Here is a 24,636-nt window from a genome sequence, read left to right as displayed (position 1 = left end):
TGCACCTGAAGTGCTGTAACCTCAAAGGCTACAGACCAGGGACTGGAAGGTGGGATTAGAATGGGTGGCTATTTTTCTTCTCAGCTGACACATACGATGGTCTGAATAGCCTCTTTCTGTGCCATAACTTTTCTGTGGTTCTATGGATATAGAGTTACTTCAGTTTACTTCAAGTCTTGCATTGTTATAAGTCTTGTACATTTACCTTATTGTTATAACCTTAATGCTATTCCAACGTTATTGCTATTAAAATATTAGCATTAAAAATATTCTCGCTACCCCAACTCCCCACTTCAAATTCTTGAAGTTAGAGGTTCCATTGGTCAGCAGGTCTTATAACATTTCTACATCTCGTTCGCCATTCTGCCAGGCAAGTGGTTCTGGTTCTTGTTGTTGGCTTGGAGGTTGGACATCACTGCAGGAGTTCCTCAGGGTAGTGTCCTAGGCCCCACCATCTTCAGCTGCTTCATCAATGACCTTCCTTTCATCATAAGGTCAGAAGTGGGGATGTTCGCTGATGTTTGCACAATGTTCAGCACCATTCATGACTCCTCAGATACTGACGCAGTCCATGTCCAAATGCAGCAAGACCTGGACAATATCCAGGCTTGGGCTGAAAAGTGGCAATTAACATTCGCGTCACACAAGTGACGGGCAATGACCATCTCCAACGAGAGAGAATCCAACCATCGCCCAATGATGTTCAATAGCATTACCATCATTGAATCCCCCATTATCAACATCCTGGGAGTTACCATTGACCAGAAACTGAATTGGACTAGCTATATAAATACTGCGGCTACAAGAGCAGGTCAGAGGCTAGGAATCGTGCAACGAGTAACTCACCTCCTGACTCCCCAAAGCCTGTCCACCATCTACAAGGCACAGGTCAGGAATATGATAGAATACTCCCCACTTGCCTGGATGAGTGCAGCTCCTACAACACTGAAGAAGCTGGACACCGTCCAGGACAAAGCAGTCCACTTGATTGGCACCACATCCACAAACATTTACTCCCTCCATCATCGACACATAGCAGTAGCAGTGTGTACCATCTACAAGATGCACTGCAGGAATTCACCAAGGCTGCTTCAGCAGCACCTTCCAAACCCATGACCGCTACCATCTAGAAGGACAAGGGCAGCAGATAGATGGGAACACCACCACCTGGAAGTTCCCCTTCAAGTTACTCACCACCCTGACTTAGAAATATACCGCCGTTCCTTCATTGTCGCTGGGTCAAAATTCTGGAACTCCTTCCCTAACAGTACTGTGTGTGTACTTACACCACATGGACTACAGCGGTTCAAGAAGGCAGCTCATCACCACCTTCTCAAGGGCAACTAGGGATGGGCAATAAATGCTGGCCCAGCCAGCGAAGTCCACATACCATGAATGAATTTAAAAATATATACAGTAGAGGGTACAGGTATGGATTCCATCCTAGGTCTATACACATCTCTGTCCATCTCTAGTCTGACAGTAGCTCCGGGTCATGTGCCTTCTTACATCAATGTGTGGGCAGTACTGTACTCTGTTCCGCATTACCCCTTGTATGTACCAGACACTATTACTACAATGGGTAAGGTTTTAGGAACATTAATCACGGAAAGAAAGTCAACTAGCACTTGTAGAGGTTTGAGTTAATTAAGGAGAGTCAGCACAGGTTTGTTAAAAGCAGATCATGCTTGACTAACCTGTTTGATCTTTATGATGAAGTATATAAGATCCTGAATGGTATTGACAAGGTGGACGTGGGAAGGATGTTTCCTCTTGTGGGTGAGTCCAGAGCTAGGGGGCACTGTTTTAAAATTAGATGTTGCCCTTTTAGGACAGAAATGAGATATTTTTTCTCGGAGGGTTGTGCGACTTTGGAACTCTGCCTCCAAAGGCAGCGGAGGCGGGATTATTGAATATTTTTAAAGGAAGAGATAGATAGATTCTTGATTAAAGCAAAATACTGCGGATGCTGGAAATCTGAAATAAAAACAAAAATTGCTGAACAAATTCAGCAGGTCTGGCAGCATCTAAAGAAGAGTCTGAAAGCTCTGAAGAAGAGCCATACGGACTCGAAACGTTAACTCTGTTTCTCTCTCCACAGATGCTGCCAGACCTGCTGAGTTTTTCCATCATTTTGTGTAGTTCGATTCTTGTTAGGCACGCGAATTAAAGGTTATTGGAGGTAAATGGGAATGTAGAATTCGAAACACAAACAGATCGGCACAATCTTACTGAATGGCAGAACAGGCTCAAGGGGCTGAATGGCCTACGTCTGCTCCTATTTTGTATGTTCATATGTAGTGTCAACTTGGATAAAAAATTGGTTTCAGGACAGGAGACTGAAGGATGGTGGGCAGTGCTATTTTGTAAAGGTCAGTGCTAGGACCACTGCTTTTTAGTTATATTATAAAGACTTGGATATTGGATTACAGAGTAGAATTTCAAAATTTGCTGATGATTTAAAACTTGGAGGTGCGTCAAATAATGAGGATGATATCAACTAACTGCAGCAGGACATAGATAGGCCAGCAGACTGGGTAGACAAGTGGCAGAATTTAATACAGAGCAAGTGTTGCATTTTGCAGAGGGGATAAGGAGGTATTATGGACTTAATGGCATAGTTCGAGAGTGTGAAGGAACAGAGGTAGCTGGGTGTTCATGTGACTAGATCTTTGAAGGTGGTAGGATATATTGAGTGAATAATTAGCAAAGACGGTGGGATTTTGGGCTTCATTGAACACTTGAGCATTCATTGAGTCAGAAGCATTGAGTTCAAGAGCAGGGAGGTTATGCTGAACATTCATAAAGCTCTGATTAGGCCCCAAGTGTAGAGCATTGTGTTCCATTCTGGATTAGGAAAGATGTAAGAGTCCTTGAGAGAGTGCAGAGGAAATTTCCCAGAATGGTTCTAGGGATGAGGATTTTAGCCACCAGGTTAAGTTGGAGGAGCTGGGCTTGTTCTCCTTAGACAAAGGAAAGTAAGGGAGGATTATATAGAGGTGTACAAGATTATGATAGGTTTAAATAAGGTAAACAAAGAAAAGTTGTTCCCATTAGCTGATGGTACAAGGACTGGGGGACACAGATTTAAGATTTTGGGTAAGAGGAGCAGAAGGGATGTGAGGAAGAAGGTTTTTTTAAAAAAAGTGGTAGTAACCTGGAACTCACTGCCTGTGAGCGTTCTGGAAGTGGATAAGATCAATGATTTCAAAAGGAAATTCAATTGGTACTCGAAGGAAAAAACTTGCGGGTTATGGGGATAAAATGGGGGAATGGGAATGACTAGATTGCTAAACAGAGAGGCAGCATGGACTTGATGAGCGAATGGCCTGCTACTGTGTCCTAACGTCTCTATGCGCAGAAATTAATGGTCTCCTGCTGGGCGATTTGGGAGGCTGGGGGGCATGTGATGTGGGGGTGCGGGGTGGGGATTCTGCCGCCTTCCCGCCTTTGTCCGTTCATGTCCTGGGCAGGAAGGCTTACGGGTGGTCTTCCCACCTGGAGGCCAATTGAGGCCCTTATTGGTCACTTAAGAGCCAATTAAGGGTCTCATCCCACCGCTGCTGGTATTCCACCGGCAGCAGTTGGGGGAATTCCAGCTCGCGAGGCCGCCTGGCAAAACTTGGGGGGTGGGGGTGGTTCCCTCATTTAAGGGGTCTCTTTGCTCAATTGAAGGGCCCAGCTTGGGGAAGGAGGGGTCTGAAGGAAGCCACCCCCGGCCTTTGCTTCCAAGCCCCCTCCCTCCCCTCGCCCATGACTTCCTTTCCGCGACTCACACCCTGCCCACACTCAATTCTACCTGGTGATCCATCAGCAATCCTCCTGGTAGGCCCAACTGTGGTACCAGCAGTGGCGGCTGCTCCCTGTGCTGGTGCCGGTACTCGAGAGCTGCCGGCCTCTGATTGAGCAGCAGTTTTCAGGATGGGATTGCACCCTACTCAGGTCTTAATCAGACGGGAGGTTAATGCCTGATTGGAATGTTATAGCATCAGGCCTCCCAGAGAGACGCGACACAGGGCTCCCGCCAGTTCTCCAAGCAATGGGTGACACCCCCACCACCTACATTAAATCCCGGCCTATGATCCTATGACCTTAATTTTTGCCCCTGGGTCTGGAGTGCAGAGTTGGGAAAATTCCCAGCTTTGCAAAACCAACGCAGGACAATTGAAATTTGGTGTTAGGAGGTCGAATGATAACTGGAGTTGGGCCCGTCTCCCACAGAGGCTGCATAGGGGCAGAAGCGGGCTGGCAAAAGGCCGGCCTCTCTGATCTGGCACTTTGTCCCAGCTGCAAAATAAAACAAAACAAATAACAGCCCTCTAGCCCTCATCCCTTCATACCCGCTGACCCCCATAAAATTTCCATTCCTCATCCATGCTAACCCATGCCATATCATGCCACTCACCCATCTACCCCCATAGCCTCTCATCCCCTCCATGGCAAACTATGCCCCTCTACCAACCCTCCATCACCCTTTATAGCCCCTACGCCAACCTATGTCCCTCCACCAACACCCATGGCCTCCATACCCTCCATGCTAACCGATGCCCATCCACCTACCCCCTTATAGCCCCTATGTCAACTTAGTGCCAACCCATGACCCCCCACACCCATTACCCTTTGCCCTTATACCCTCCATGCTAACTCAGCAGTATCCACCATGGGCAGACCCCAGGACCATGCTGAGAGAAAATAAAATAAAATTCCTAAGTGTCTATTGATGAATTTACTGTTAAAAAACAATCTCATTGATAAAAACTCATTCAGTAGATTTAAATTCTTTCAACAATTTTATCCCTTAAAACAATAAGCATTTATATTCACAGCCCCCAGAGCCAAAACTTTATAACCACATGGAGCTTTCAATGAAACTGAACTGACAAGCACTCCACTACAATAATGATAAGTTGTGAAATCAGTCATACAGCACAAATCCTGTAATGATAATCCTCAGACTTATGACAACAGAGTGAAATAGAAAGCACTGATTTTTTTTAAATCTGCAGACTATGTTCTTTTTATTTTAAGGCCAGGGGATTTAAATCCCTTGACAGCTTGTTTGTTCCAATGAACTTTGATAGCTCACTGAACTGTTGTTCCCTTTACAGTTCCCTTGACAGCTTGATAGTTCCAATGAGTTTATCGACTTTCTACACATATGCATGTCTAATTTTAACAATCCCAAAGGGCACCTTATCTCTCCCAAAGGTGCCCCTGATCTATCCAAATGGGTACCTGACTTCTCCAAAGAACTCTGCTAATTTGAAACTTTCTCTTGATAGGTCTAAAGTGTACAAGTCATGTTTTGGACATCCCACTGGCGAAAATTGGATCCGATTGAAGGCAGCTGCACTTAACATGTGCAGCTGCCTCTGTGAGCCACAGATGTGCAAAGCACAACCTGCCCCTATATTTCTTACCCTGGATTTTTGTTTCCACATGATGCTTAAGAAAATTGGGCGATAAAGATAAAAATCTATCCCAGTTTCTGTTTTCTCTTCAGATCTCCCTCCATATCAAGGTATATATTTAAAATATTTAAATATGTATTTATAATAAAATACTTTATCACAGGTTTATTCCTGAATCTCCACGCTGGCTGCTGTTAAAGGGAAGGGTACAGGAGGCTGAAGCAATACTCCGACATGCTGCAAAGAAAAATCGTGTCGCTCCACCAGCGATGCTCTTCAATGAACTTGAGGTACTGGCACATGTGTTTCTTGTGTGGTTGTTCAACCCGGCAATACAAGCATGCTCTTTTATTACCAATTATTTTAATCCCCCTTCTATTCTGATGCTGTTGACTCTTTACTATGTTGTGCATCTACAGGGGTCAGTCACCTCCCTTGTCCAAGCAACTATTCTTTTTCGTATATGAGCCCAGATAGTGAATGCTATTACGTTACTTAGCCATTAAGGATCTCAAAGCCAATTCTGTCTTCACTCAAAAGCAAGTCTGGTGCATAGCAATTAAGATGAGAAATTTGGCTGATTTGTTTTTGCGTATTAGGACAACTATAGTGCCACCAACTGCACAAACGAGAGATCAAATGTGATTTGTTTGGCTCATTACCACAGTACATGCAGCATTGACTCATTGAACCATTTCACAAATCTATTTTCTTATGGAGGCTGATTATCTTGTCCCAATTGCTACAAATTCAGCACAGCCCCAAGGCTGAACCTTTATGTCTTACCTACTCACTGGATAAAATTGTTGTGCAGGTTGGGAGCCTTTACTTAGTTTAAGTATTTAAGGATGAGGTCACATTTGCACTCCTCCATCAGTTCACAAAGACGTGCATTGTATTAGAGTCGGCCCAGATGACGATTAGATTCTTTGTTTACACTATGCTTTCATCTCACGTCAATTTTTGCAATTTTCTTGTGGCTTTTTCCTCAATAATCTTTATATGAGTGAGTGACTTATACACGATGAAAACTATGGAAAAAAGATTTATTGTTTGTGATCGTGAATAGAAGTGTCCCAGCTTTTGACTCTGGTGTGCATTATTAAGCCACAAATTCCACTCCTGCAGCTGAAAATATTGCCAACATTTTTGCATTAAAATGTGTTCAAAAACAATCAGTGATTATTTGACATCAAATATTCTAATTTGGAATGAGTTTTGCATGAAATCAGCAGTGTTTCGCCATCTTTGACATCAAATGCGATCAAATGGCAAAAGGCATTCAAAGGCATCAAGTGCACTCGAAGCTATCAAATGTGCTCAGCAACCTGCATTGAAAAATACAAGGAAATTAATTACTTAAATAATATCTGAATTTATTCCGTTTTTTCATTTAGTTCAAAAAATCTTTCCATTATATATGCTTGAGAACATCCACAGATCCCCATCGGCTCGTAATTTATTTTAGTCTCAGGATCTATAATTTACACCCCACAACCCCCAGTTTCAGGCTCTATCCTTTCCAGTCTCAAGGCCTATACTGCCCCCACCTCCCCCTCCCCCTTCCAACCTCAGGGCCTGTACTCCTCACTCCCTACAGTCTCAGGATCTAGACTCCCCACCTCTCCAATCTCAGGGTCTTTCCTCCCCATCCCTTCCAGTCTCAGAGCTTGGACTCCCTACCCTGTCAATGTGGCAATCACCTTGTTAAAGACAATTGCTAGTTAAACAGGTGATGGGCATTGATTATCCCACCTAAATAGAATAAAAAGATACAGCTGGAACACTTTGTGTGGAAGCTACTTGGAAGTCAGTAGCACTGAGCAGCTGTCTTGAAAATAAACCAGCTTGAACCAAAAGACCAGCCTGGATTAATTCTTCCACCACAACCTCTTATTGTGAGTAACATGGTAGCAGAGGATGAACTTTAAGCTTGGCTGATTGATTGCTGACTATGAAGATTTCTGCCTCAATCCTCTGAGGGAAAAGAAGTGTACTGTTGCTGACAATTTAAGTTATGGAATGGCAGAAGGACTGTGCAAAATCGCAAGCTTTGACTATCGACCAATTTTTTTCTGACTCTGAACCTTATCAGCAATGGAGGGCTGAAGTTGAAATGTGGACCCGGGTTACTTCTATACCCTGAAAGAAGCAAGGCATGGCTTTGGCATTATCGTTATCAGCCAAAAGTAAGATAAGGTGTAAGGTACTTTCAGAGTGGAAAGTGGATGATTTGGATCATGAAGAGGGATTGAACCTTCTGTTACAATTTTTGGACAAGTTTTGCAAAAAGGATGAGTTATTGGAAGTGTATGAAGCTTGGATGATCTTTGATAGGTTTAGGAAATCAGATGATCAATCTATGGAAGAATATATCATGGATTTTGATAAATGGTACAGGAGACTACAGCGATTTGAACTTGAAATTCCGGATTCAGTCTTGGCACTTAAATTACTGGACTGTGCTCGCATTTCCCATGTTGATAATCTTTTAGTATTAACAGGGGTTCAGTTCAGCGAGAGAGAATCTTTCTTAGATCAAATGGCTGCTGTCCTAAAAGAATTTCTGGGGAAACAGTCGTTCCCTGCCACTTTTTTAGCAAATGCGAACAACTATGCTGTAAAACAAAAGATGGAGGATTCAATAGTGGCCGAATTTCGAGGTCGACCAAATATTAGATGACGGTCCCAATACAAAGATGAGGTTAATGACAAGAGGTCTGAAAATGGTCGTAACCCTAGCCAATTTGAGAGTTGGGACAAAAAGCATGTCTGGGACAGTGACCGTAGATATTTAAACCCAAAAAATGCACAGGAATGGTTAATCGGTGTTTTTGGTGTGATTCCCAGTATCATTATGCGATGAACTGCCCACAACGAAGGAATCGCATTTTTGAAGTGACCCATGAGACGGATTCACCTGAAACTGAAAATAATGATGGTGACTGCCATGCTGGAATTGTATTGATCATTGAGAGTTTGAATCTGGTAATGAGTATTTTGGTGGTAGGTTCCTTCAACTGTGCAGTTCTGTATAGTGGCTGCGCTTCTATGGTGTGTGGCATGGACTGGCTTGACTGTTGTCTGGAGTCCCTCGATGAGGCAGACCGGCGGAAGGTCAAGGAGTATGAAAGCTCTGCCTTGCTTCAGGCTCGGGGATGACAGTACATTAACACCCTCCAAACGGGTGATCCCCCCTTGAGAGATAGCAGGGATCAATCTGTTTATCAGTACTGATGTGGTTTCTAGCGAGATACCGCTATTGTTGAGTCGATCTGCGATGAAGAAGGCTCAGATGATGCTGAACATGAAGAATGATAGAGCAGTCCTGTTTGGAAAAAATGTGGATCTACATTTTATTCGGTCAGGCCATTACTGCTTGCCACTAAGGAAGCCAGAGATTTCTCATCAAAAAGTTCATGAAGTTTTGTTAACTGCTGAGAGTAAGAATTTGGTGGACAAAAAGATCATTTGGAAATTGCATAGTGAGTTTCTGTGGCACAGAAACTGAAGACTCTACATCGAGATGCAGGAGTAGTCGATAAAGTACATGATGACCTTATTGAATAAATCATTGCTCCATGTGAAATTTGCCTTAAATATTGCAAGACACCACCGCGTCCTGTTGTGAGCTTGCCACTAGCCAGGGAGTTTAATGATGCAGTGGCAAAGGACTTGAAAGTTTGGGACAAGGATAGGGTTTTTTTTACTACACTTCATAGATACAGCAACCAGATTTAGCCTATTCACTGTGATACATAGTAAAGACAGAAGGACCATTGTCGATAAGGTCATGGAGAAATGGGTAGGAACAGGACTAGGAACACCTGCGAAGTTCCTCACAGATAATGGTGGTGAATTCTCCAGTGATGAATTTCAAGATATGTGCGAAAATTTAAACATAGTTATGCACACTGCAGCTGAGAGCCTATTTAGTAATGGTCTTCGTGAAAGAAACCATGCAGTAATAGATGACATGTTACATAAAATATTGGCTGATCAACTAGATTGTAAATTGCAAACGGCACTAGCATGGGTGGTGCACGCAAAGAACTCTCTGCAAATGGTTGGGGGGTACAGTCCCTACCAATGGGTGTACAGAAGAAATCCGAAGTTACCTTTGGTGTTGTCAGATGCTCCCCCTGCTCTAGAAGGGACTAGCATTAGCTCCACCTTTTCTGCTCATCTGAACGCTTTGCATGCAGGCAGAAAAGCTTTCATTAAAGCTGAGGTTTCAGAGAAAATTCGGCAAGCCCTACGGCACCACATAAGACCATCGGGAATGCAGTTTAGACAAGGAGGCATGGTATATCATAGAAGGGAAGGCCAGAAAGAGTGGAAAGGACCTGACAAGGTAATAGGGAGTGATGGGAAAGTAGTAATTATGGAACTAGGCAATCAAACTGTTAGGGTGCATTCTGTGTGGTTAATTGGTGCTGACTATACCTTTACAGGTTTTGAACAAGACATAGAACGTGAGGAGGCATCATGCACTTCACATACACACACACACACACACACACACACACACTGGATACTTATGAGGAGCAGAGAACAGCAGATACAGGGTTGACTAACTATGAACAAAGTAACACTGAGGTACAGGATAATGCTATTCGTCCAAAAGGGCAACTTCCCAAAGTAGGAACAAAGGTAACATACATGCCAGAAGGGACCAGTGTGTGGATGGATGCCACTATCATAGGGAGAGCAAATACAAACATTGGCTAAATGTGCAGGATGAAGGACAGGAGACAAGGCCTATCGATTGGCAAACCGAGGTGAAGGTGCGGAAACCCAGAAAGCCTAGTATGAGTTCTGACAATGGACCAGAAAGTGGTTGTGACCGTAGAAAAAAAATCACAGACTTGCAAATGGGGTTCTGCTCGCATGGGAGAAAGATCATATAGTAGTAATCCAGCAGGGAGAGGAATGTGAGTAGAGGCCGTAGCTTAACAAGGACAAGGACTAGAGAGCAAGCTACGAATCTCAATAGGAGTAGAAGTCCTTATGACCGAGAGATTCTAGTAGCTGCTAATAAATTGGAAAATAAGCTGATAAAGGAAGCCAAAAGGAAAGAGTTAGAAAGTTGGGAGGAATTAGGGGTATATTCTGAAATACCTGACATAGGATAGCCAGCTTTATCTCACAGATGGATTTGTACAGAAAAGGTACTCCCAGATGGCACGTATAAGGCCAAAGCGAGATTAGTAGCCCGAGGCTTTGAAGAGAGACTAGGAGATCAGGATGTCAGAGTGGATTTGCCTACTGCGGGGAAAGTGAGTTTGAAGATTTTTTTAGCTATCTTGGCATCCTATTCCTGGGAATGCAAATCGATTGATATAAAGGCTGCGTTTTTATAGGAGAAGTTTCAGAGAAGTTTTTTGAAACCGCCCAAAGAAGCGGGGGATGTAGAAGGAAAGCTGTAGGAATTGAACAAGTGTGTTTATGGATTGAATGATGCGTCAAGAGTGTGGTATTTTTCCGTGAGGTCTGTCCTGTTAAAAACAGGTTGCATTCAGTTAAAGGCAGACCCCGCGATGTTATACTGGTACCACAAGGAGAAACTAGCTGGAATCTTTATCATGCATGTTGATGATTTCCTGTGGGGAGGTTCTGTAGAATTTGAACAATGGGTAATTGAGAAGATAAAGAAGGAATTCCAGGTCAAAAATCAGGCTTTAGGGGCCTTTAAATACATAGGTTTAGACGTTAAGCAGGGCAAGTTAGGAGTGACATTGAATCAACAATCTTATCTAGAAAATGTTAATCATATCGCAATAACTCGTGGTAGATCCTCATAAAAAGAGGATCCTGCTACCAAAAAGAAACGGAACAGTTGAGAAGCTTGATTAAGCAGTTGAACTGATTGTGCACTCAGACTAGGCGTGTTGGAGCTGAGCACCATGAGGAAACATGCTACAGTCGAGCAAGTCTTGAGAGCAAATAAAACACTTAAAAACTCAAGTTTCCAGCCTTGGGCAATCCAGAAGATACAAGATTGGTCATTTTTAGTGATGCTTCACATGCCAATCTTCCAGATGGGTACTCTAGTGCAGCAGGGTTTATCATATTCTTAGTGGGAAAGAATGATGAATGTTGCCTGCTGGCTTAGGAAGCCAAGAAAATAAAAAGGGTAGTGAAAAGCACCTTAGCTGCTGAAATGCTGGCCTTGGTAGAAGCATTAGATATGGGGGTTTACTTATATAATATTTCAGTCAGTTTATCAGATAAGTGGCAATGTGGGAAGAGTTTGCCCATAGAATGTTATGTTGATAACCGGTCTCTTTGGGACAATGTTCATTCCACGAAAAGTGTCACTGAAAAAGGGCTAAGAATAGACCTAGCCAGCATAAAAGAAATCTTAGAGAGGAGAGATCTCTGAGATAAAATGGGTTGACCTAAGTCACCAACTATCAGACTGTTTTATGAAAAGAAGTGCCTGCTCTAAGAAATTATTAATGTGTTGGAAGAGGGGTGTCTAATGTTATAATGATGCAATGAAAAAAAAACTTTGTTTTATAACTGTTTATATATACATATATATATATATATATATATATATATATATATATATATGTGTGTGTGTGTGTGTGTGTGTGTGTGTGTGGTATAAGAAATACAGGAATTATAGATGTGGAAATATGTGACATTATTTCCTTTTAAAAAGAATGTTCTTTAAGTTTTTTTTAAGAGGGGAATATAGCAATAACCTTCTTTAAACCAATTGCTAGTTAAACAGGTGATAGGCATTGATTATCCCATCTAAACAGAATAAAAATATACAGCTGAAACACTTTGTGTGGAAGCCAGTAGTATTGAGGCGTTGTCTTGAAAATAAACCAGCTTGAACCAAAAGACCAACTTCTTATTGTGAGTAACATACTCCTTCAGTCTCAGGGTCTAGGCTCCCCCTCTCCCTCCAGTCTCAGGGTCTCACACACACATACACACTTGCTCCTCTCTCAAACACACTCACCTGTGTCGCACGCACACACACACACACACCCCTCTGTTAGAATCATATCTCTCAAAACTGATTTTTTTCTTTCACAAAATGGAAGGACGTGGCATGATCTGGACACTTGGATTTAACCTGGGATTTTTTTTAAAAGGTCATAAGTTCACCTTGGAACTGTCAGCAAGCAGGCCTCTTCCAGGAAATCACCTGACCTTTATGGTACTTGAAGAAGATCTGGTTGGTTGTTTTGAACTGCAATCATTATAATTGATGGGGAAAAAAACTGAAAAGGAAGTTGGTAACTTGCTGGAAATCACATGGGAGAGAGAAAAAAAAACTTCAGTTGTGAACTTGCGCTGGCTCTAAAGGCAGTCTTGTTGGGGAACAAGCTGAGGAAGGAAGGCTATTCTAGCCGGCTTCCTCTCTCTACCTTGCCTAAAATTGTGTGTGGCTATCAACCTGTAGCCAGAGAACCCCTTGTCTGAGTGTAACTAGTCTGCATTTGGACCTGCAAAGCTGAGAGCAGTCGGTAAGAAATCCCAGCGAGACCAGCAGCCCATATTCACAGGAGGGAACTCCAGCTGAACATGTCGAGACCTGGCGTATTTTATACTTTATTTTCTCACGCCTATCCTCTAAAGCCCATCTCTGCAGAGAAATTCTATTTGTTTGCCCTTTGTCTGTGTGAGTTACTGTGTATGTGCAGGGGGATTCCTTTAGGAAGAGATAGATAGTTTTACTTCCCGATTACAATTGTGTGTTAACCAGTACTTGCAACGTGTTAAAAGAAGTTATTTTTAAAATAAGTTAATCATTCTGAGTTTTTTTTTGAAAGAAGCCTGGACAGAGTCTCTTCTGTGTACTAGAAGTTTCAGTACATAATTGGCCATGTCGGTGAGAAAATTATATATTTAAATTAACGGTATGGCCTGCGAAGTAGTGGGGCTTGATAATTCACACACTCCTCCCATGTTGGTCATAACACCTCTCACATGCGCGCACACACACACACTCACACCTCTCTCTCTCTCACACATACATTTGCACCTCTCTCTCGTGCGCACACAGACACCCTGCTCACACACCCACACCCCTCCCTATCTCTCTCTCACACACGCTCTCACACACACACACACACACATATCTCTCTCTCTCTCACACGCACACACATATCTCTCTCTCACACACGCTCACACACACACACACACATATCTCTCACACACACACACTCTCACACACACATATCTCTCTCTCACATGCTCTCACACACACATATCTCTCACACACACATATATCTCTCTCACACACGCTCACACACACATCTCTCTCACACACACACATCTCTCTCACACACACACATATCTCTCACACACGCTCACACACACACATACCCCTCTCACACACGCTCACACACACACACGTACCCCTCTCTCTCACACACGCTCACACACACACACGTACCCCTCTCTCTCACACACGCTCACACACACATACCCCTCTCTCTCACACACGCTCACACACACACATACCTCTCTCTCAAACACGCTCATACATACACACATACCCCTCTCTCAAACACGCTCATACACACACGCATACCCCTCTCACACACGCTCACACACACACACATACCCCTCTCTCACACATGCTGACACACACACACATACCTCTCTCTCACACACGATCACACACACACATACCTCTCACACACGCTCACACACACACATACCTCTCTCACACACGCTCACACACATACACATACCCCTCTCTCACACACACACACACATACCCCTCTCCCTCACACACACACACATACCCCTCTCTCTCACACACGCTCACACACACACACAAAACCCTCTCTCTCACACACGCTCACACACACACACATACCCCTCTCTCTCACACACACACATACCCCTCTCTCACACACACACACACACACATACCCATCTCTCTCACACACGCTCACACACACATACCCCTCTCTCTCACACACACACACATACCCCTCTCTCACACACACACATACCCCTCTCTCTCTCACACACACACACATACCCCTCTCTCTCACACACGCTCATACACACACACACACCCCTCTCTCTCACACACGCACACACACACACACACACATATCTCTCTCTCGCACACACACACACACACACACATATCTCTCTCTCACACACACTCACACACACATATCTCTCACACACGCTCACACACACATATCTCTCTCTCACACAGGCTCACACACACACATATATCTCTCTCTCACACACGCTCACACACACACACATACCCCTTTCACACACGCTCACACACACACACATACCCCTCTCTCTCACACACGCTCATACACACACACACATACCCCTCTCTCTCACACACGCTCACACACACACAAATACCCCTCTCTCACACACACGCTCACACACACACACATACCCCTCTCTCACAGACACGCTCACACACACACACACACACACATACCCCTCTCTCACAGACACGCTCACACACACACACACATACCCCTCTCTCACACACACGCTCACACACACACACATACCCCTCTCTCTCACACACGTGCACAAACACACACATACCCCTCTCTCTCACACACGCTCACACACACACACATACCCCTCTCTCTCACACACGCTCATACACACACACACATACCCCTCTCTCTCACACACGCTCACACACACATACCCCTCTCTCACACACACGCTCACACACACACACACACACACATACCCCTCTCTCACACACACGCTCACACACATACCCCTCTCTCACACACGTGCACAAACACACACATACCCCTCTCTCTCACGCACGCTCACACACACACACACATACCCCTCTCACACACGCTCACACACACACACATACCCCTCTCTCACACACACACATACCCCTCTCTCTCACACACACACACATACCCCTCTCACACACACACGCGTGCGCACACACACCCTTCTCTCTCTCACGCGCGCACACCCCTTTCTCTCACGCGCACACACCTCCTTCTCGCACACCCTTCTCTCTCGCACGCGCACACCCTTCTCTCTCACGCGTGCGCGCGCACACCCTTCTCTCTCTCACGCGTGCGCGTGCACACCCTTCTCTCACGCGCGCGCACACCCTTCTCTCGCGCGCGCGCGCGCACACCCTTCTCTCGCGCGCGCGCGCACACACCCTTCTCTCGCGCGCGCGCGCACACACCCTTCTCTCGCGCGCGCGCGCACACACCCTTCTCGCGCGCGCGCGCGCACACACCCTTCTCTCACGCGCACGCGCTCACACACCCTTCTCTCGCGCACGCGCGCGCACACCCTTCTCTCACGCGCGCGCGCGCACACCCTTCTCTCACGCGCGCGCGCGCACACACCCTTCTCTCTCACGCGCGCGCGCGCACACACCCTTCTCTCTCACGCGCGCGCGCGCGCACACACCCTTCTCTCACGCGCGCGCACAGACCTTTCTCTCACGCGCGCACACGCCCTTCTCTCTCACACGCGCGCACGCGCACACACACCCTTCTCACACGCGCGCACACACCCTTCTCTCACGCGCACGCGCGCATACACTCTTCTCTCATGCGCCCGCGCACCCTTCTCTCTCACCCGCGCGCACATACACCCTTCTCTCTCACACACGTGCGCACACTCTCTCGCATCTGTCTTACACACACACACACACACCCCTCTCACAGATACACACACTTTTAATTAACATTGTAAGAACGGTCAGTCCTGTATTTGGCTAGGTAATGACAATAAACATTATGTCAGCCAGGTATATGAAATGGATATGTACAGTATAAGTGATGAAGTGATGTCAGTAATCCATATGAATGCTTGCTCAATGCTCCAGTTTTGCTAAGACAGTTTTGATCTGCAACAGGTAATCTTAGTTGAAAATCTACCTACTGCGTGGTTCAGGGACACCGTCTGTGTGCAAACCACTGACTCGCTCGCTCACCCACCCTTGTTCACACCCACTCTCACTCACTCCCCCGCCCTCACTTACCCACCCACCCTCTCACTCAGCTACCCTCAATCACTCCTTCATCCACCCTCACTGACTCACCCACCCTCACTCAACGACCCACCCATCCTTACTCACTTCCTCATCTATCCTTACCCCCTCAATGACTCATCCACCCACCCTCTAAAATGGCCCGGATGGGGTGCGATGAGAGGAGAAGACAGACCTGGACCGAGACCTGAGGCTTAGTGGTACTTGAACACGGGTGTGAGCTGAGATCTTGGGAAAGCGGCGTGAGTGTCAGGAAGCTGGGTGAAGAGCAGCGAGACAGCCAGGGGAAGAGCGGAGAGAGAGCCAGGGAAAGAGCGGCAAAAGCTGGGGGATAACGGAGGGGGCCAAAGGAAAGCAAGGGAAACTGAGGCCCCATGCGGCCCACAGTCACTCCTCCTCCTGAAATCCCCTCCTTTTCCCTCTACATACTCACAGCTGTCAGTGTTCGCTGCTCCTCCAATCACAGCTTACTTTTCTCTCATGTTTGCTGCTGATAGGCTCACTTCAAAAGAAGGAGACATTAACCTGAGCACATAATCCACAGACAGAAGTGAAGAGACCTGGAGATAACTGAGAACTAGTGCCGGAGAAGACTGCAACTCTCTAGGCAGATGGTCACAGGCATCTGTGCCCGCATCAGCTCTGGACCTCTGCACAGGCAGCTGCACACTGATGCATCGCCCCTTTACCAATGCTGGACAACACATCAGAATCACAACTGATAGGGCACTGCGGGCTCAGAGGGCACTGGGTCAGTAAGTGGTGCAGTCAGGCGATGCCTGTGATACCCTACTACAAGGGTCTTGATCATTGTGGTGCACCTGCTGCATGATGAGGCAGCCTCCTCCTGCCAGCATCTGGAAAGGGGACCCCCCTCCTCTCCCTCATGGGTGAAACATAAAAATATAATAAGTAAGAGCAGGAGTTGGCCATTTGGCTTCTCGATTCTCTGACTCTTTCTTGAGGCACTGGGACCTGCGAAGAAAAGCTATTTCCTGTGGACGGGAGGAAACGGGCAAGCCTCTCAGACCAAGCAGGTATGGATGGAAGAGGCTGGGGAAGCAGCAATGTGGTCCCTCAAACCTTGATATTGTGCCGCAAGGGGTTCAATGAACTCATGAGCAATGTTCCCTCTAAACTGCACAGCTGCAATCCATAATTCACACTTAGGCTGTACATAAGTCAGCCCCTTTAAGTTACCACTCATGTGGTTGAGCAAATTAAAATTAAACATATTTGCCTCGTACTACACGTAATACCTTGAGGGTATGTTGCTCACGAGTGTAGGAAAAGTGCCCCACTTTCAGGTGCCAACCCTGACACATCCTCAGCATTCTCCTGTATAACATTCCTCAGGCCAACATCATGCAGCTCCACTCAATCTTCTCTCTTGAGGCACTTTCTTACATCTCTATTTAAACAACCAACATTCATATGCACCCTCATCTTATTGGTATCTCAAATCCATCCCTCACAATCACCCTCCACAAATGTTGCCAAGCCATCCACCTCACAAGATCCACTTTGCATACCCATAACTCTCTGCTTTCTCTCCTTACAGAAGAGAGTGCACAACTCCAGGGAGAGACAGAGAACCGGAGGAGACCATCCCCGATTGACCAAGTCTATACCTGCATAGGTGCAGGTGGGGAGTCTTTGGGAGGGCCCTCACTGGCTGCAAAACTCAGAAGACATCCTCCACAGGCATCACAGCTGTCAGAGCAGGGGAACAAACAGCCTGGGCAGAATTTTTGATTCATGCCAGAGCCGGGCTGGAATTGGAGGCAAAAGGGGTGGTAAATTGGCCTTGGAGAAAGAGACATGCCAATCTGGTGGCATGATTCTGCTTCCGGACCAGTTTAATAGTGAATAGTTGAGTGGGGGATGACGGTGTGACAGCTGACTTAATAGGTGCAAGCAGTGAGTAGCCAATTAAGGCCCTTAAGTGATCTGTTAAGGGCACTGGGGAGACACCAACTGGAATTTCCCAGTCAGCATTCGGGCGCTCCCCCACCAAACCCCTCCGCTGTGGCAGCCAAGAATGAAGGCAGCCTGCTGGTGGCAGATCAGGAGGCCAGCACTCTATATAACTTTCTTAACACCCCTGTCACCCCTCCCCTAGCCAGAGATGCTCACATCCCATGAATGAATTTAAAAAAAGCACAGCAGAGAACTACCATCCTGTGAGTGAGCACTGAAGAGCACCCCAGACCTTCCAGGCACCTGAATTGCATTTTCAGCAACTCAGTGGCTTTCTCTATGATCACCATCATGCTCTTGAGGCTCTGGTTGTATCTTTACACTGCATCAGTGGTACGGCTCTTCACAGGTGTCAACGAGGTCTTTAGAGGGTAAACTTTCCCTCCAAGGAGCCGCTGCAAATCAGCGCGCACGAGTGTGAAATAGCGTGCGACATTCAGCGCGCGGGAGTCGGCAGAGGGCGCGCGGGAGTCGGCAGCGGGCGCGCGCAGGAGTCGGCAGCGGGCGCGCGGGAGTCGACAGCGGGCGCGTGGGAGTCGACAGCGGGCGCGCGGGAGTCGGCAGCGGGCGTGCAGGAGTCGGCAGCGGGCGCACGCGGGAGTAGGCAGCGGGCGTGCAGGAGTCGGCAGAGGCCCCACCTGCAATTAAGAGGGTTGTTAAGCCCATTAATAAATTAATTGAATTGAACGTTTTCCTGCCCATCCAACCATAACGATGGCGGCCAGGCGAATAGGCCAAGCTGCATTTGGATTTTTGAGGATGAGGTTTCCGATTTTAATTAAAAATAAAATAGAAATTTTTAAATCTCATTTCTAACATGTCCCAGAGTCACAGGAGGGGTCATGTTTTCCAGCTCTGTGCTTTCTGTGAGCACGCTCCACACGCATGCGCTGACTTCCGCACTCGCCCTCGCTCCCTACCCCCCACCCAGGCAGTTTCAGCGTGTAATTCACATGAAATCACAGTAAGGGCCCAACGCAGACAGCAGACCGTTACGTGGCCGCTCCCGGGCCCAGCCAACAAGGGGACAATCCTTCCCCCAAGATTTAAAAAATAACAGTGTACTGTGACATGGCTCTTCATTAATAAAATGGGGGTTTATTCACACTGAGTCCCACTTTTCTTATTTACAGGTGGTGCAGGGTCAACACAATAGGTGACGGGTGAGGAAAGAAAGAAACTGCAAATGTGATCATTTACGCGTCACTGTTTGCAAATAAGTTTTCTGGATCATCCCTACCCTATATGACCTGATAGTAATATATAGCAATCTTGATATTTTCTAATAATCAGCAATAATACTGAATCCTCTCTGTTTTCCTTCCAGCTTGAAGATTTGAAGGCTAAAAGTAAACAAACTTATTCGATTATTCACTTGTTTAAAACCCATAATATCCGAACCATCACTATCATAAACCTTCTAGTTTGGTGAGTATTTCACAGGATCATAGCCTAGTACAGCAGAGAAGGAGGCCATTCGGCCCATCAAGTTAAAATTACTCCTGCAATACAAACACCACAAAAATAGATAAAATATTAAGAACAATGAGCAAGATGAGAATTACTTGATACAATTAGTCCCATTTATGTTCACATAATGTCATAAAAACAAAGAATACCTGAGCACTAGTCCTCGTAGGTGGGTTGTCTTGCTTGACTTAAATCCGTGAGACCTTCCTTATTTGTACATTTCACTATTGGACCTTGTGTTATGTTTATGTACGTAGCCATTGGGTAGCACCATATAGATTTTTTTAAACATTTAAAGACAACTAAATGTCATCTGGTATTTGTCTCAAACACTTTGGTTTATTTAGACCATAATACAAAAGTGAATGATCTATTGAACATTTTCTTTCTCTTTCAAAACCCTTTTGGAGAACAATCCGGTTAGTCCCACACCCCACTCTTTCCCCACATCCTTTTTTTCTCAAGTATTTAAGGTTGAGCTTTCCGAAGAACAATGTTGGGAAGCCCGTTTGCACGTGTTAGTGTGTCATGCATGCTCATTAAAAGGCCACTTCACCAGAACTGAGTTCCCCCTTCCAAATTAAGTTCCCCTCCAGCCAGAAATTAGAACATCCACATTCACGGCTGTATAAGTGCGGCATGCGCTTGGCGAGCTTGACTTCTATGATTATGAACTGAGGAGACACTACTTTAGCCTCCTTTTTGAACCATTCACAAATCTCAGCCTCTCGGGTGCCTGTAGGACGAGCTGCGCAAAGGCTGGACAGGACAGGCAGGAGAAAGGTGGAAGGGAGGGTAGGATGGTGCGAAGGCTGGACGTCAGAGGCAGGCGAAGAGTAGAGGGAGGGATAGGGTGGAACAGAGGCTGGACACGGGAGGCATGCTAAGGTTGGAGGGGGGGGTTAGGGTGGAGCGAAGGCTAGGCATAGGAGGCAGGCAAAGGGGGAATAGGGTGGAACGGAGGCTGGATATGGGAGACAGGCTGGGGGTGGAAGGGTGGAGTAGGGTGGAGCAAAGGCTGGACATGGGAAAGGAGGGAGGCTGTCCGGGAAAGGAAGACAGACTGCCAGGGATCGGGAGGGAGGCAGCAAGGGAATGCAAGGATGCAGTGACATGGGATGGAGGGTTGTTGGGTTTGGGAGTCCTGTGGCTGGAGGGGGGTGAGCGGACTTTCTGGGCAGGGATGGTGGTAGAGAGATAGTCCTAGAGGGCGGAGTCGGTGCTGTCGACGGTGGGGTCCTGGGGGTTGAATTGAGAGTACTGGTCAGCGGAGGGAACAGTCACAGTGTGAGGAGGGAATGGGATGCGGTAGTGTGGCAGACCTAGGGTAATAGTTTGGGTAGGTGAAGGTTTCATTGCGGGGTGAGGGGGGTCATGGAAACGGCCAAAACAGCTGGCTTGGATAACAAGAGGGGTCAGGGTGGACAGGGGACAATAATGGGTGCAGGCTTAGAGAGGAGGGAAGGCATGTGGAGGTTGATGGTAATCGGTACAAGCGTAATGGGTGTTGTTCAAGGGTGACAAAGGAGAGAAAAATGGTTATATTGTGTGGATCAAGGGTGATGGGAGGAAGTTGGTGGGTGACAGGGGAGAGTAGAAAGCTGGGGAGTGAGTCTCAAATGTTACATGCACAATTTTGGGAGTCTCGCCTATGCAACGCAGTCGCTATAAAACTGCAATACCTCGAAGTAGGAGGAGGGTCTTTTCAGGTGAGTGGAGTTCAAGGTGAGTACAATTAGCTGATTAAAGGGACACCATAATAATCATGAGGCAACTGGATGACATCCATGCTCAGTGTGTTCTTCTCTCTATGGTGAAGCCCACATGGCAGTAGATTTGCTCCCAACTCATGGATTTCATAACATCGAGATCCAACAAGGTCTGGAGCTGCCGTTCAATCTGTGAAATGTGCCATCTGCTGCTGTCAGAGGCAGGGAAGGAGGGAGGTGGATGCCTTTACGGCTGGTGGGCGGCAGCAAACTCCTGACTCCAAACCTTCATCTCCCTGGCTGACAAGGACTCATGTGGTGAGCCTTTCTATGCTGCCAAGGCAATGGTCTCTTAGAATCTCGAGGGCAGTGGAAGCAAGCTGAATAGTGTCAGAGGGAGGGTTCTTTCACATGGCTTTCATCACCCCAGTCAATGAGCAATGTCTCCATGAGCAGTCATGTATGAATGGGAGGACCACTCATCTCTGGTCCTCCTGGATGTCCTTCAACTGGAAGGGATGCCATGTCTGGATGGAAGCCAGGCACAGGTTTTAGCAATGGCTTGGTAGCTCTGAGATGAAGGCAAACCCTTAAAGAATATGCTCACTAGATTAATTACTTCAATTCGTTCACCAGTCCACTGAAGCCTAGGTGATGCAGGTTCCAGGCAACCCTGACTTTCTAATGGCTCTCATCCAGATGAGGAGGGGGGTTAATCGCAGGTTGACACAGAGCCAAGAGCAGCAATGGCCTGTGCAACAAGAGGCAGTGGGGCTTCAAGAAGGTCAGGATGCTGATGACCAGGAGCTAGTGCGATGGTGAGCATTGACCTGACTATGGGTATATCGCAGGTGGTGCAGCTACCTACAGAGAAGTGAAAGGAGAAGCCAGTGACGCATTAGAATGTCCCGGAATGTGGTTGCATACATCCGCCAGCTTTTCACAACAACCTGAGGCCACAAGAACTTTGAGGCAATCCAGTGCCGGTACCATTAAAGGTCACCGCTGCCTTAAACTTCTTTGCCAGTGGCTGCTTCCAGAGCTCCACTGGCGACCTGTGCGGCATCTCCCAGTCAGCGATACACGAGTGCATCTGGAAGGTGACAGATGCTCAGTTCAGGAGAGCAAACCAATTTGTCTAATTCCCCCTGGATCCCAAAAGCCAGGCTGCAAGAGCGTTGGGTTTTGCAGCAATCTCAAATTTCCTGCAAGTGCAAGGAGCTATTATCTGCACACATGTGGCCTTGAGAGCTCCCTGGCAACAGCCAGTCACATTCATCAGTAGGAAAGGTTTCCACTCTTTGAGCGTGCAGCTGATATATCACAGAAGGCAAATCCTGCATGTTTGTGCTCGATTCCAAGGGAGCTCTCGTGGCACCTACATTCTGACCTACTCCCAGGTGCCACAGGTTTTTGAAGGACCTCTGCAATTGCAAGGCTGGCTTCTTAGGGACAAGGGTACCCACCAAAGGCCTCGTTGATGATGGCCAGTTTGCCATCCGCAGAACGCTGCTGAGGAGATGTACAATGCCGCACATTCCTCCATCAGATCCATGATTGAGCAGATGATAGGCCTCCAAAAGGTGAAATTCAGATGTTTGGACCACTCAGATGCGGTTCTCTAATACTCGCCACATCGTTATCTGCAGCGCCCTGCACAGCCTCACGCTACAAAGGGGGAATGTCTTGGCTGAAGGAGACATGGAGGACTGAGATGTCTGAGGATAAGGGTGGTGAAGGGGATGGATCTGATGAAGGCCAGGTTGTCACCAAGCCAAATGCAGAGGCCATTGCAGGGGTACGAAACAGCAGACAGGCCCGTGACAATCTTATAGCTAACAGATTCCAGACAGAATAAGCTGTCTAGAGATTTCATTTACTGTTTGGTTTTCTATCTTCTGCTGACTGGAAGGCACCAGCTCCTTTTTGGTTACAGACATTATAATTAGCTCTAATGTACCTTGATTTATGATAGCTTAATTAATTTGCACTATTTAACATCTGACCTACTGGTGGTTTGATCCTTTGCGTGTTCCAAACATGCTAATATACAGAGCCCTAGCGCTAAATGCATGCATTAGAACCTGCACAGCACTCTGTTCTCCTGTGAGCTCGGGCACACGCGTGTGGCAATTTGGAAGCAATATCAAATCTAATCTTGGCAGGGATGTACACCTGCTCCCAAGGCGGGGCATCCCTGGCAGAGAGCTCTTTTAGGCAGAACCAGATAGATGGGTTCACAGGGAGGAGCAACATGAGAACATCATTTGGCCCCTCAAGGTCTCTCCTCCATGCAGATTAATCAGGGAAGATCGTATTCCTGCTCCTGGATCGCTACTTGCCCATTGTAAACCCATATCACTTGACATCTTTATCATGCCAAAAGGTTTTGAGGTTACTTTGGAATCCACTCACCGAGAGTGCCTCACCTGCACTATGGGTTGTAGAGTAGCAAGCACCCTGGACCCTCCCATCACAGAGAATCCTACAAGTCTCAGTCGCAGATGATCTTAGTATTAGTGCGAGACTGTGATCTGTCATTGTGGTCACCCAGCCAAGATAAGCATCTTTCCTGCATGGACTCTGTAGAGCTCTGTAAGAGCTGCTGATGCTTCACATGGATAGCCTCACAGCCCTCAGCACAGCCCAGCACATAGGCCAGTTCAACTCTCTGTAACTTCATGCGACCATTGAAGCAACTAGCAGCAAGATGAAATCCTGGAAGCTTCCAAACTGTGCAAGTGAACTCCTATTTACAAGTGCCAGAACTATATACAATGGTTGTACACCCATGCCTCCTGTGTGCCTTCAGAACTTCTTTTTTTTCCCTTTACCTACCGCTACATTTAGGAGCAGCCCTGACATCTGTAGATGAAGAGGAGGCAGCCTGCTTACTGCTATGCCCTGTTGACTGTGATGACTTTGGCTGGCGTCCTCTGGTGGCCTGAGGCCTGGAGGGCCCCAGCCTGCGAAGGATCTCTTGTTTAGGCGCAGGTGCACCCTTCTTGGCCTGACATACTGGAGGCCAGTGGGTCACAGGCAGAGAGGAGCTGGAGCAGCA

At 46.6% G+C, this 24,636-nt stretch overlaps 1 protein-coding gene across 1 annotated transcript in view; it reads left to right on the top strand.

Annotated features, from left to right (window-relative positions):
• LOC144685949 (organic cation/carnitine transporter 2-like) overlaps positions 1-24,636 on the top strand; it is a 141,378-nt gene that overhangs the window by 88,238 nt on the left and 28,504 nt on the right. The window contains exons 5-6 of the mRNA XM_078551007.1: positions 5,575-5,701; positions 19,724-19,824. Coding sequence (XP_078407133.1) covers positions 5,575-5,701; positions 19,724-19,824 — 228 coding nt within the window. The remainder of the gene's footprint in view (positions 1-5,574; positions 5,702-19,723; positions 19,825-24,636) is intronic.

The sequence above is a fragment of the Cetorhinus maximus genome, chromosome 10 (assembly GCF_964194155.1).
Source record: "Cetorhinus maximus chromosome 10, sCetMax3.hap1.1, whole genome shotgun sequence".
Taxonomy (NCBI): domain Eukaryota; kingdom Metazoa; phylum Chordata; class Chondrichthyes; order Lamniformes; family Cetorhinidae; genus Cetorhinus; species Cetorhinus maximus.
This window is presented reverse-complemented; position numbering and strand designations above follow the sequence as displayed.